We start from the raw sequence: 13,353 nt of genomic DNA on the forward strand, positions 1-13,353 counted from the left end.
TTTCTTGTTGCAAAGGAAATATGCCTTGGAGATACTTGAGGAGACTGGTTTCCTTGGGGCTAAACTATGTAATCTACCAATGGAACCAAACTTGGCACTTAGTGAGACAGATGGAGAACTTATTTCAGATCCATCTTCATATCAAAGACTGGTTGGGAAACTGATATATTTGACTATCACTAGACCAGATTTGGCATATGCGTTGCACACATTGAGCCAATTCATGGATAAGCCTCGAACTTCCCACTTGGATGTAGCACATCGTGTTTTGCGCTATCTCAAACAGTCATTTGGGCAAGGAATTCTTTTGTCAGCTTCCAGTGGTATTCAATTACATGCATTTTGTGATGTCGATTGGGCTTGGTGCAGAAATACTCAGCGATCTGTTACTGGGTACTGTATTTTACTAGGAAAATCTCCAATCTCTTGGAAAACCAACAAGCAAACAACAATTTCACGGTCCTCAGCTGAAGCAAAATACCACTCTATGACATCAACCTGTTGTGAAATTACTTGGTTAAAGTAACTTTTGATAGATCTCCAGATAGCTCACCCACAACCAATCAAGTTGTATTGTGATACTAAAGCAGCTATTCGCATTGCATCTAATCCAGTTTTCGACGAGCGAACAAAGCATATAGAGATCAATCGCCATCTTGTACGAGAGAAGATCCAAAACCAAATTATTCAAACTATTCACATACCCACAAGTCAGCAGCTTGCAGATTTATTGACAAAAGCACTCAGACCCACACAATTCAACCATTTACTGAGTAAGTTGAGTATGATCACTATCTACTCCAACTTGAGGGTGAGTGTTGAGGATCGCACAACTCATTCCACTGAAGCTTCCCAAATATAGCTGCATTGACCCCCATAATTGTAGATAATTATATTTATTCTAGGAGATTAGTTTCTGTTATATTTGTAATCTCATTTAATTGTAATTATCTCTTGTAAATATAAATATATCAATCCACACCCACGTTGAAGTGTGGTTGTTTCTCAAAATATTCACATGTACGGAGGCAGAACTGCCTAATGTTATATGGTGGTGCTTGAATGCTATTAACTAGTCATCAAGGTCTTAAATTTCGATTTCAGCTCAAATTTCGAAGCTCCAAAAGTACGGAAATTTTTCGACAGAAATTTTGATTTTGATGTCAATTTTGATTTCGATTTGGAAAAATAATGGAAATCAGTTGTAAAGCATGGAATTCTTTTGTGAAGCTTTAGAAATGATTAGACATAATAATGTTAGTTTTAGGATTATTCTATTACAACTAAATATATCTATGCTGTGTATGAGGTGGAAAGGTTGTAATATGGTATATGCATCAAACATATTTGTAAGATAATGTACGTTAAACATATTTAGTGAATTAGTTAGTACAAATGAAATTCATAAATCATTTAAATATTATTTATTAGACAAATAATGATAATTTTGACATGAATGGTTAAATAAAATGTTGTTGTGGGTTTATTTTTTCATATAATTTCAAAAGAACTTGTAATAATGTTTTGTTTTGATAAAAATAAATAAAATAATTCAAGCAAGAAATTCTCTTCACTCCTAAATCTCTCATTTGAATTTTGAGAACATTTCATTGTATGGTTCAAATTTTGACAAGTTTCGCTAAAATTTCGACAAGTTACGCTAAAATTTCAAAATTTCGATAAATTTCGGATGATTCATTGTGATTTCGATGGAATTTATGCAAGACGGAAATTGATTGCCATTTCGATTTCGAGGGTCATGGAAACCAAAAATTTTGACGGGAATTTCAACAATTTTGTGGAAGATCATGTTAGTCATTTGGTTTGAGGAATCTTTGAGGGTTCCCAGGAATGTGAATCCTTGATGCTCATATTGGGTTACGCATTTTAGGATTCATGAGAACCTATTAAGCCCACAAACTATTTTCATCCTAGTTTTTTGGTAATCCTTATTCCCGTGGTAAGGGCATTTGGATTCCCAGGCACGAACCAAACACCTGGTAAAAGTCTTAGAGCTAAGCTCACATCTTCCAAGAAATCCTTTACCTTTTTGTGTTCTATAGGTTGCTCCTTCCATTAACGCCTAAATTTAGTCATAGTGTTGCATACTTTTGGGCCAAGCAAGAACTAAATTTGAGATACACTTTATTTTTCTATAATGGTCTCAGCATTGTTGTTGCGGTTATTTTTTATTTCAATTTTATATAATATTTTTATCAGAATTTTTATTTATATAATTTTTTCTTTGTGCAGTTGGCTTCTCTTCTTTCTTTTCAGTGTTTACTTTGTAATCTTGCTCTTTTTGATTAATAACATCTAGTTTCCTGTCAAATAAAGTGTAGAAGTTTTGAAGGGGTAGGAGTGTCTAGTCTCCGTTATATCTTTGTGTAATTTATTAAGGCTTGATATACATTATTGGCCGACAACCTCAACCTAACAACTTAACCTTTTAGGTGAAGTGGTAATTTGACATGGTATCAGAGCCATGGTTGGCAGGATGTCCTGGGTTCTAGTCTTGCTGCCTGTGTTTAATGTAAGTTTTGTTAGAAAATGAATGTGTTCCCAATATGGGTGTTATTTATTGTTTGTTTATCTCTCCATGTGCAATCTAGCTGCACATGTGTGGGGGTGTTAAGGCTTGATATACATTGTTGGCCCACTACCTAACGACTTAAGCTTTAAGCTAAAGTGGTTATCTAACAGTGGTCATTGTGGATTGATCCATGATGGAATTTTAGCCGGCTGCTTAATTGTGTATAGAGATTGCTGTTTAGGTTGTCCAAAGGTGCGCCCTAAGAGATAAATGCCTAAAGTGTGTTGTAAAAATTGATGAGTTCTAAAGTTGTCTTGTGTGAACTTGATTATATTTTGAATTTTATCATGTTAATTATCTTATTGATTGTTCTCATCTTTTAGCAGTTGAATATTGGAGACTAATTCTTTCCGTTTCCTTTTTGTAAATCTAGCATCTTGAAATATGTGGAATTCCTGTTCCACGATATGCCCTTGTAAATAGAGAAGTGCCGTGTCAAGAGCTTGATTATTTTATTGAGGAAGATGATTTTGTTGAGGTCCATGGTAATCGTTTTTGGAAACCATTTGTGGAGAAGCCGGTTGATGGTGAGCACCATATTTGTATTAACAAGTTCTTACATTGATTTTTTTTTTTAAAACAAAATTTTTGATCAAATAATTCATTAATGTCTCATTTAAAGTTCCTTGATTTTGCTTAACCTGTGTATGTGGGTTGTCATGAGAATAAAAAAAAATTCCTTCTTAGATTTGATTGAAGCATGTTGCTGTTGACATTATCTGGTTGCTTCATCACTGAAATCATTAATGGCATGAAACATTGTTTTAACATGCAATAGTTAAATGTTGCAACTTTCAAGCATTAAGTGAGCAGGTTTGACTGTTTGAAGGTCAGGACTGTCTATTGACGTCTATTCCCAGGACTCCCTTTGTGGGACTAGCATTGCGTAGTGGAATTTTCATAAGAGTTACTGGTTAGGTGATGAGCAATTGGTTTTAGCGCCTCCACAATTTACTTAATACTGGCTAGAAGCTTGTGCGCGGTACTATGGAAATGCTAAACAGCCTGCAAAAAAGGAAAAAAAGATATAGACACTATAGAAATGATATAAACTAACTGAAAATACTCTATATTGAATTTCGTGAAACATAATTGTCAGGAAACCACTTTACCTAAAGGCTTAAGCTGTTAGGTTGTGGGCCAACAATATATATATTAAGCCTTAACAATAATATTCAGATTTAACAAAAACATGTGTACAAAGTGAATACCTGGATGTTGTCTACCATACAAATTTATTGAAAAGCAAAAGAGGCAAAATATGGCAATGCTAAACAAACTTTTAAAATACACAATCCATCTAACAGCAGAAACCAGAACAAAAGAGACATTTATTTTCAGCAAATAGATTCAATGATTGGTAAAAATTTTTTTTGACATTGACATGCAAACTCATAGGGCTTTAAGGTGTTCCATAAAAAGAGAATCTGGGAACATGAAAGCACAAATCATTTGTTACAGAATCACAGTTGGTCTTCAATGCTTGCAAATCATTTGGTAAGATAGGAAGTACAATGACAAATTTTATGGGCCATGGCACGAACCAAGGGAATAGATAAAGTTGGAACTAATCTATTCCCAATCTGTGAACTTCAGATTTTGGTATAGCTTTATTTGTTATGAGGTTGATATTTTGAATTCATTTATTAAGTTCAATTAATTTGCTATACATTTTTTTTTTCAATTCTTAATCTATCAATGAATTTTTTTTTGTGCTATTTGACAAAAAAGGAAGCTTTTGATATAAACAAAAAAAATATATTTTTCCCCCAGTTTATGTAGCCTACAGAAAGAAATCCATTGGATGGACAAACACAATCCCCATAACACACTCAATCCAACTTGAAGTAATTTTATTGAATGCGTGTTGCAAAATAAAATAATAATAGCAGAAGCAAGAGGTTCATACATTTATATCCTCAATAAACAAAATATTAATATACACATCCATTACCAGAAGTTGGAGGTCAGGTTGAGGAATATCAGAAGTTTCCCGCATTTCAAACCCAGAACTCTCCCATTAATCAGTGTAGGCAGATTCTTGATAGCCAAGAGTGTTTGCCATATTCATCAGAAAAAGAAGCAACAGTACTGAAAGTGTTAAAGAGACAGAGGTGATGAAGGAAAGTCTTGTTTCAAGTTTTGGTCGATGATTGTGTTTTTGGAGCAAGAGGATGTTGTAGCAAAGGTTTACAATGGTGATGGTGTTTTGGGTAGGATTTCTGATGCCTCAGGCCTTAAGGCAAAGGGATTTAAGGGTCCCAAGGTTTATACTTGGTGGATGATTGTGCAGATGGGTGTGGAGCCCTCAGTTTTCCGGATTTTGGAGTTTTCAGGGAGAAAGTTTTCACATATTGTTCTAAAGAAAGAGGAATTAATCTGGATCGTGAAGATATTGGGGGTAATATGTGAAGGAAAACGTGGTGTTGATGAACTTAGTTGAAGAGGCTTATACTTAAAAGGTGAAGGAACTCGGGCCTTGGTTAAATTTGATTCAATGATAGTTGATCTTGGTTGTTGGATTCCTTAGATGTTTTTTCGTGTGAATCTTTCTTTGATTTTTTGGTTGGTACCAATCATTCCTTTCCATTCTACAAAGTAATCTGGAAGGTCAAAATCCCCCATAAAATCAAAGCGTTTCTTTGGTTGATTGTGCTTCATAGAATAAATACTAAGGACTTGCTGCAGATGAGGAAACCTTTAAAGGCTCTATCCCCTGATATATGTATGCTTTGTTTTGATTGTTCAGAATCTGTTTCTCATCTTTTCTTGCATTGCGATTTTGAAAAAAAGGTTTGGAATAAGTTATATAATTATTTTGGAAAGAGTTGGGTTTGTCTGAGAACAATGGAGGAGTTCTTGGCAATATCTTTTGGAATGAGGAAGGTATTGCTTTATGGGATTTTGCTTTATTTGCAGTGCTACGAGGCTTGTGGAAGGAAAGTAATCTACATATTTTTTCAGGGAAGAAGATTCCATATTGGTTGGTGTCATGGCTTCTTTGTGGTGTGTGCGCAATGGAAATTTTAAGGGGATGTGTTTGACAAATGTTCAGTGGGATTGGAAGTCCCTTCTAAGGGCGTGCTGATTTGAGTTTGCTGTATTTTTTGTGTTTTCCGTTTTTTTTTTTGTTTTGTTTTTCTGGGGATTCTCAGATTTCATTAAGGAGATGTCTTCTCTCCTGATAGTACATTCTTTCTTTATCTAATGGATTCCTTTTTCTATAAAAAAAAAGATCTGTAAAGATCATTCAAATAAAAAAGAGAGCAGTCTGGTGAGACCGTGCCAAAGGTTTTAAAGAGGAATTTAGAAGGAGAGTTAGTTATCATGGAAGACATAAATGCTAAGAAAAAAATGAGCAATTCTTGTAATGGGGTCAGCAAAGGAAAGGTGGTATTGAAATGGGGGGATTTATCAGATAATGAAAGCGATGGTCTAAGTGAGTTTTGATTGTGGTGGGGGTTCGCTATTGGATGAAATTAGGGAACAATATGGATATGTTTCTAACTCCGGTGATGGTTTAGGGGACTTATCATATGTACACCCATTCCCTTAGGAAGGATTGGAGGGGGTCTCTTTATTTGTAAATGACAATTTGGTTAATGAGCTGCAGCTCAAGGACAATATTTAACCAACACCAGTGGAGGAGATTTCAGGGAAGGATTTTGAAGTTCAAGATCTCATGGATAAATTTGGATTTAAAGTTTTGTGATTCTGAGGGGACTGAAGTCGCCTTGATGGATGTAAAAACAGAGCTAAAAAGGCTTAAAAGGAGTTAGCTAACTCGAAGAGTTCAGTGAACCATGAAGGAAACAGATTGAAGAAGGGGGGGGGGGGGGTGGGGTTCCTTGTTTAGTTATTAATTTTTATTTTTTCCTTTTTTATTTTTTTCATTTTATTTTATTTTTTATTTATTTTATTTATTTTTGGGATGGACTTCTTGTCCTCTTTCATTGTAACTTCTCTTTCTCTATCTAATATACCTTCTTTTAATAGCAAAAAATAAAAATAAAATAAAAAATCAAGTAAATCATAAAAAACCTGAAATTAGAATAGTTCATTTTTTAAAAAGTAAATCATGAACTCATAAAGGTTTGCTAATAGTAAGCCTTCTTGAGAAGCATGAACTGAAGTTGCAATAGAGACAAGGTGATATGAGAGATCCTCTGAAGCACTGACATGGACATAGGAAACAGGAAGGATGCGACACAACACAACATGGATTCAGGGACAAAACAAATCCTAAAAATATAGGTTACAACACGGAATGGTACCGTAATTAATAATTCTATGATACTATGTTTAACATATTATGTATGACAAATATAGTTTTTGATGTTATATAACAATATGTTAAAAATTCCATTATAAATACATATTCTTTTTTTAATTTATAAATCTCAATATATTACCTTTTTTTCATTGTAAATGTCAAAAAGTTCAGTATGATTTTTTTTTTTTTCAAATGAGATCATTTTAGTTGTAATTCTTTTATAATTATGATTTTTATGAATAAACTAAAAGAAATTATAATTTTTCAAAAAAATATTGTTGAAAAAGTATGAGAGGAATTTCCAATGTGTTCAAAAGTGTGTAGGAAATATAAGATTAAACTGACACTTTTAAAATAGTTGACATGTTTTTGAAGTGTTGAATACGTGTTGGAAGAGTGGTTGAGGGGTGTTGGTGCCTGAATATGACATGGACATGGCGTGATGATACCTTTGTAGAAGTGACAGTGCTACATAGAAGAGATCTCTTAGCCTGTGCTAATAGTGCTTCTTGAATCTTGATGACATTCCGCTCTCTCCCTTTTTAAGAGCATTGCTAAAATGCCTGGTATGATGACCACAGTAGCTATGAAAATAACACAATAAGAAAGCAAAAATTTAAGTCAAATTATTGGTTGAAGGTATATTGTATTAGTAATATTGAAGACATAAAAGAAAGGAGAAGAATTGAAATGTATTGTGCAATGTAAATATGTTATACTGTAAGTCTGTAATATTATAGCGTTTTGTATATATCAGTAACATCCTTTATTTTCCCCTAATGTTCCTTTTCTATTTTAAGAAACATCATGTTGCATTCTTTTGCAGCTTCCTTTGAAATCTCCTCCCCTTCCCCCCCCCCCCCCCAATTTTTCTTTGAAAATTTGCACAAAATAACATTGAAGGCCAAAAACACCATCCTTACCTTAGTAACTTGCAGTATTGAACAGTTGAGCAGATAGCATTTAATATGATCAAATTCAGAGAAGCTAATCTGCTCAGAATCTTTGATATGATGGTGTATTTTGCCATATGGAAAAAATCATTGATGTCACATTTGTTTTTTTCAGCCATTGATGTGTCATGGCTTGTTTAAAAGTGAACCTTTAGAAATCCTGAATCTTTCCTTAAAATCCACTTTGAAATCTTATAAATGAATTGAAATGGAGGATGCCAATAAATCCACATTTCAATAGATATATTATTTCAGTCATGTTTTCATAACCATTGGCATAAGTTGTATATCTATTTAATAATTAAAAAGGAGTGTAAAAGCGAAGATATTATTCGTAAATTTTACAAGAAAACAAATATTTTAGGTTGCGTCTGCTTCGTGGAATTTCTATTCCTAGGATTACAGTAGTAGTAGAAGAATTTGATGATTTTATTTTCTTCTTAAAATCTTGATATACATTTGGCCCACAACCTAATAGTTTAAGCTTTTAGGAGTTAAACTTTTAGGTGAAGTGGTAATCTAACATTTTATTAGAGCTATGGTTGCTAGGAGGTCATGGTTTCTAGTCTTGTTACCTGTGTTTATTGTGTGGAGGTTAAAAATTATCTTACTCTTTGAGATGGGTGTTATTTATTGTTTGTGTATCTATCCACCTACAATTGGGCTGCACATGCGAAGGAGTGTTAAAGCTTGATATACATTGTTGGCCTACAACCTAACAATTTAAGCTTTTGGTGATGTGGTAATATAAAAGTTTACACAAAAAAATTTGTTATTATCCTAAAGCAAATTACAATACAAAAATTATTACGAATCATAACAAGGAATAAATGAGGAATAACTATTCCCAAATTTCACCACTGGAATGACTATTGTTTTCTTGTTACATGTTGGATGGAATAACTTGCATGAGTAACTCCCTTCTAAATTTTTTTTATCCAATTTTTTTTTTCTTTCTGTTGTATTCCATCCTACTACAAGGAACATATTCCATGAATGAAACATAAACTTAGTATGTGTATGTGTATGTATGTATGTATGTATGTATGTATGTGTATTCATGTATATTAATGAATACACACCCACACATACACACACCCACACACAATGTTTTTAAACTTAGTTCTTTAATCTAATCATGTTATAAAAAATCATTATAAAAAAGTACCTAAAAATATTAGCAAATTTTAGTAATAAAATAGATATTTCATTCTAGTAGGCTCCCTATTTATGATGTTCATGTCCTTTTTGTGAAAAATTGTGCAGAACTTGTGGTCCCTTCTAAGCTGAGTACTTGAATTTGTCTCAAGTTAGATCATACTGGGGCTGATTACATAGTTTAGTTCTCCATTGATTCATGCGATAGAAATGATTTTCTTCACAGTAGATATATCTCATGGTTCACAAGAAATAGAGCTATATTTCGAAAGATCAAACCATAACCATTGTTCTTTCAAATTTGAAACTTGGTCTTTGAATTTTATTGGGTGTTGCATGCAGCAGCTATTAGGTGCTGGGCCCTTGCCTATACAAATGATCTAAGTTCATGTTGATGGTTAGAACTGAATATTGAAGGGAAAAAATGTATAACTTTGAATGCTGTGCTGTGGTCCTTTGCAAACTGGTGAAAGTTTGTTGGCATATAACCTCTTTTTTATTCATCTTTGCTGTTTTATCATATGGTCCTTGTTTAAGATCATATTTCTTTTTTTTTTGAGGTTTTAATGTTGCAAATTTGAATTGGATTATTATTATTATTAAATTTCGTATGTAATTTTAGGTCAAAATATTTAGTTTATGCTTGGTTTGTGGAATGTCTATTCCGAGGAATAGAATGGGCATGATATAAGGATTTGGTAGCTGACAAAAGAAAATGTGTTACCATCATATATTAAAATGACGGTGCAAAAAATACTTATTAATCCATGACATGGAATAGACAAGGAATGACTATTCCCAAATATTACCATGCGAATGTCTATCCCTGTCCTATTCAATGTTGGATGAAATAACAGAAGCTTTTGCATGAGCTACCTTTTTCAAATTTCTATATCCCTGCACAACTTTTATTACACTTCCACCTTATTTCATTGTACTCATAGGATTAGCCATTCCATGAACCAAATATAATGTTCCTACTTTACTATTTTAAATAGTATGAAAATATAACAGTTTCAATTTGCATGCATGATACAAATTCTCTCTCTATGTTCTTATGAAGGGGATAATCACAGCATTATGATATATTACCCCAGTTCGGCAGGTGGAGGTATGAAGGAATTGTTTAGGAAGGTGAGGCTTGTTTATGTACTCTTTGTTAAATTTAGTGTGGATTTAGTACGTGTGTAATATATTTATCTATAGTTTTATCATGTAATGCAACATCATATTTAATGCCCTAGAGCTATAGGATTATAAAAACGGTGGACATCTTTAAGATGTAGTTAATTGCCCAAGTGAGAAATATATTTGTTTCAAGTTGGGCAAATAATTTACTTTAGTTTTATCGTTAAAAAAATTTGGCCATCTACATGTTTTGGTGGAACATTCTACAAGATTTTAGGTTTACTCTTTTTTTTTTTTCTGAGTTTTCAACCCATTCTAATTCTTGTTTTCTATATTCTTCTATTTTGAAGGCAAAAGCTCCCCAAAAAACTAAGGCTTTCATATGACTGATTGTTCTTAATAAAATCAACACTAATAACCTGTTGCAGGTCAGGAGACCTTTGAAGGCCTTATCTCCACGTGTCTGTGTGTTATACTATTTAAATTCTGAAATGGTACCTTATTTATTTTTACATTGACTGTTCTTGGAGAAAATTGTCCGTGTAAAAAAAAAAATTGCAAATGTGTACTTTGCTTGTGTAACACAAATTCTTTGCATGCACAGCCAGTATGAAGCCCGGATAAAGGAGTTGTGTTAGATAGTTGACAGCATTTTAAAACTTTGTCAGATCTTATTATCATGAATTCTTAGCAAATTCACCTAGGTCAAGGGAATATATCAGGTCAATGTAAAAGGGAGAGGATAAATAAGTTAGCACAGGAAACTAAGATTAGATTAGCAACGGGAAAAAGTATGGAAATAGTGGAAATAATATTTAGGAGGAAAATTAACTTCATCTGCCTTCAAGAGACGAAATGGGTAGGAGAGAAAGCTAGAGAAATTGAAAAATCAGGATTTAAACTTTGGTGCACTGGTATAAAGAAACATAAAAATGACGTGGGTATTATTGTATACAAGGACCTAAAAGTTAACATAGTAGATGTAAAAGAATAGGGGAAGGATCATTAAAATCAGGATGACTTTAGGCTTAGAGATTGTGAACGTCATTAGTGCATATGCTCCCCAAATAGGATTAGTAGAAAATCTTAAAAGACAATTTTGGGAAGATATGGATAGTATTTTACAAGGGATACCTATGTGCGAAAAGTCATTCATAGGAGCTGATTTGAATGGTCACATTGGAAAGGATAATATAGGATATGAGAGTATACATGAAGGTCACAAATATGGAGATAAGAATGGGGCCGGTGATACAATCTTAGATTTTTCCATTTCTTACGATTTGGTTATATTGAATACTTGCTTTATAAAAAGAGAAGAACACTCAATGACCTTCAAGAATGGGTATAATAAAAGCCAACGATTTGGTTATATTGAATACTTGCTTTATAAAAAGAGAACACTCAATAACCTTCAAGAATGGGTATAATAAAAGCCAAATAGATTTCTTCTTAACTAAGCATGGGGATCGTCTATCTTGTAAGGATTGTAAAGTTATTCCAAGTAAAAGTTTGGTTACACAACATAGAGTCTTAGTACTAGATATATATATTTATATATATTAAAAGATGGATGAGAAGGAGTAGCATAAATCAACGCAAGAGAACTAGATGGTGGAACTTGAAGTGAGATAATATAGTAAATTTAAAGATAAAATGAACAAAGAGTGTGATTGGACAGGAGGGGATAAGGTTGATGCAAATACTGTTTGGAATAGAATGCCATATTCTATCATAAGGATAGCAGAAGAGGTTTTAGGTAAGTCCAAAAGAAGATATTCGGGGAGTAAAAAAAGTTGGTGGTGGGATCAAGAAATCCAAAAAGCCGTTAAGACAAAGAAATTGGTATAAAATATGTTAAAATAGTATAAGTATAGAAAATCTTGAAAAATATAAAGAAGCAAGAAAAAATGCAAAAAAAAAAAAAAAAAAAAAAATATTAGTGAAGCTAAACATAAGAGGATAGAGCTTATGATACTTTATATACTAATCTAGATACAAAAGAAGGAGAAAAAGACATTTATAAACTTGCTAGAGCTAGAGAAAGAAAATGCAAAGATTTAGGTGATGTAAAATGTATAAAGGACGAGAATGATAATATCTTAATTAGAGAAGAATACATAAAAGAGAGGTGGCGGAGATACATTGATACGTTGTTTAGTGAAAACCAAAATGAAAGATTGAACTTGGAAGTGACAAATGAGGAGAAAACAAAAAATAGAAGATTCATTCACAAAATTAGAGTCCTTGAAGTTGAGATGACATTAAAAAAATATGAAAAGTGGGAAATCTATAAGACCAGATAAAAATAAAATGCCGATTGAAGTTTGAAAATGATTAGGAGATAAATGACTTGTTTGGTTAACTAATTTATTGAACACTATTATAAAAACCAAGAAAATGCTAGAAGAATGGAGGAAAAGTAGATTAGTACCTGTGTACAAAAACAAAGGCGATATTCAAAACTGTAATAACTGTCATGGAATTAAGATTGTGAGTCATACGATGCAATTATGGGAAAGGGTAATTAAACATAGAATAAGATTCGAAACGTAGATTTCAGAAAATCAATTCAGTTTATTCTTTGGAGATCAACATAAAAAACTATTTATCTTTTAATAACTTTTATGGAAAAGTTTGGAAAAGAAGAGGGACTTGCATATGGTTTTTATTGACCTAGAGAAAGCTTATGATAGAGTACCTAGGGAAGTTCTTTGGTGAGTCTTAGAAAACAAGGGAGTTTGTAGTAGATATACGGAGGTCATTAAGGATATGTATGATAGAGCAGTGACTAGCGTTAAGACTGCAGGAGGTGAATTTAGAGATTTTTCGATCACAATAGGTGTACATCAAGGTTCTACTTTGAGTCCTTATCTTTTTACTTTAGTAATTGATGAACTAATTAAGATCCAAAAATGAGATCCCATGGTGTATGTTGTTTCTAGATGATATTGTGTTGATTGATGATAGTAGCAGTGGAGTGGAATCTAAGTTAGAACGTTGGAGAGCCACATTAGAGTCTAAAGAGTTCAGGATAAGTAGGAATAAGACAGAATATGTGAAATGTAATTTTAGTAATGTAAAGTGTAGCAATAGAGAGAAGATTAAACTTAATCAAGAGATTAATAACATCGATAGATTTAGATATCTTGGATTTGTTATGCAAGTTGAAGGGGAAATTGAAGAAGATATAGTACATAAAACTAAAACAGGTTGGGTAAAATGGAGGAGTGCATCGGGTGTGTTGT

General features: G+C 32.9%; 1 protein-coding gene across 5 annotated transcripts in view; it reads left to right on the forward strand.

Moving 5' to 3' along the window:
• The window catches only part of LOC131143501 (inositol hexakisphosphate and diphosphoinositol-pentakisphosphate kinase VIP2-like), a 102,897-nt gene that overhangs the window by 14,532 nt on the left and 75,012 nt on the right, over nt 1-13,353 (forward strand). For all 5 annotated transcript variants that reach the window (XM_058091853.1, XM_058091851.1, XM_058091854.1 and 2 more), the window contains 2 exons: nt 2,967-3,120; nt 10,041-10,111. In XM_058091853.1, the coding sequence (XP_057947836.1) occupies nt 2,967-3,120; nt 10,041-10,111 (225 nt within the window). The remainder of the gene's footprint in view (nt 1-2,966; nt 3,121-10,040; nt 10,112-13,353) is intronic.

This window comes from Malania oleifera, chromosome 11 (assembly GCF_029873635.1).
Source record: "Malania oleifera isolate guangnan ecotype guangnan chromosome 11, ASM2987363v1, whole genome shotgun sequence".
NCBI lineage: Eukaryota > Viridiplantae > Streptophyta > Magnoliopsida > Santalales > Ximeniaceae > Malania > Malania oleifera.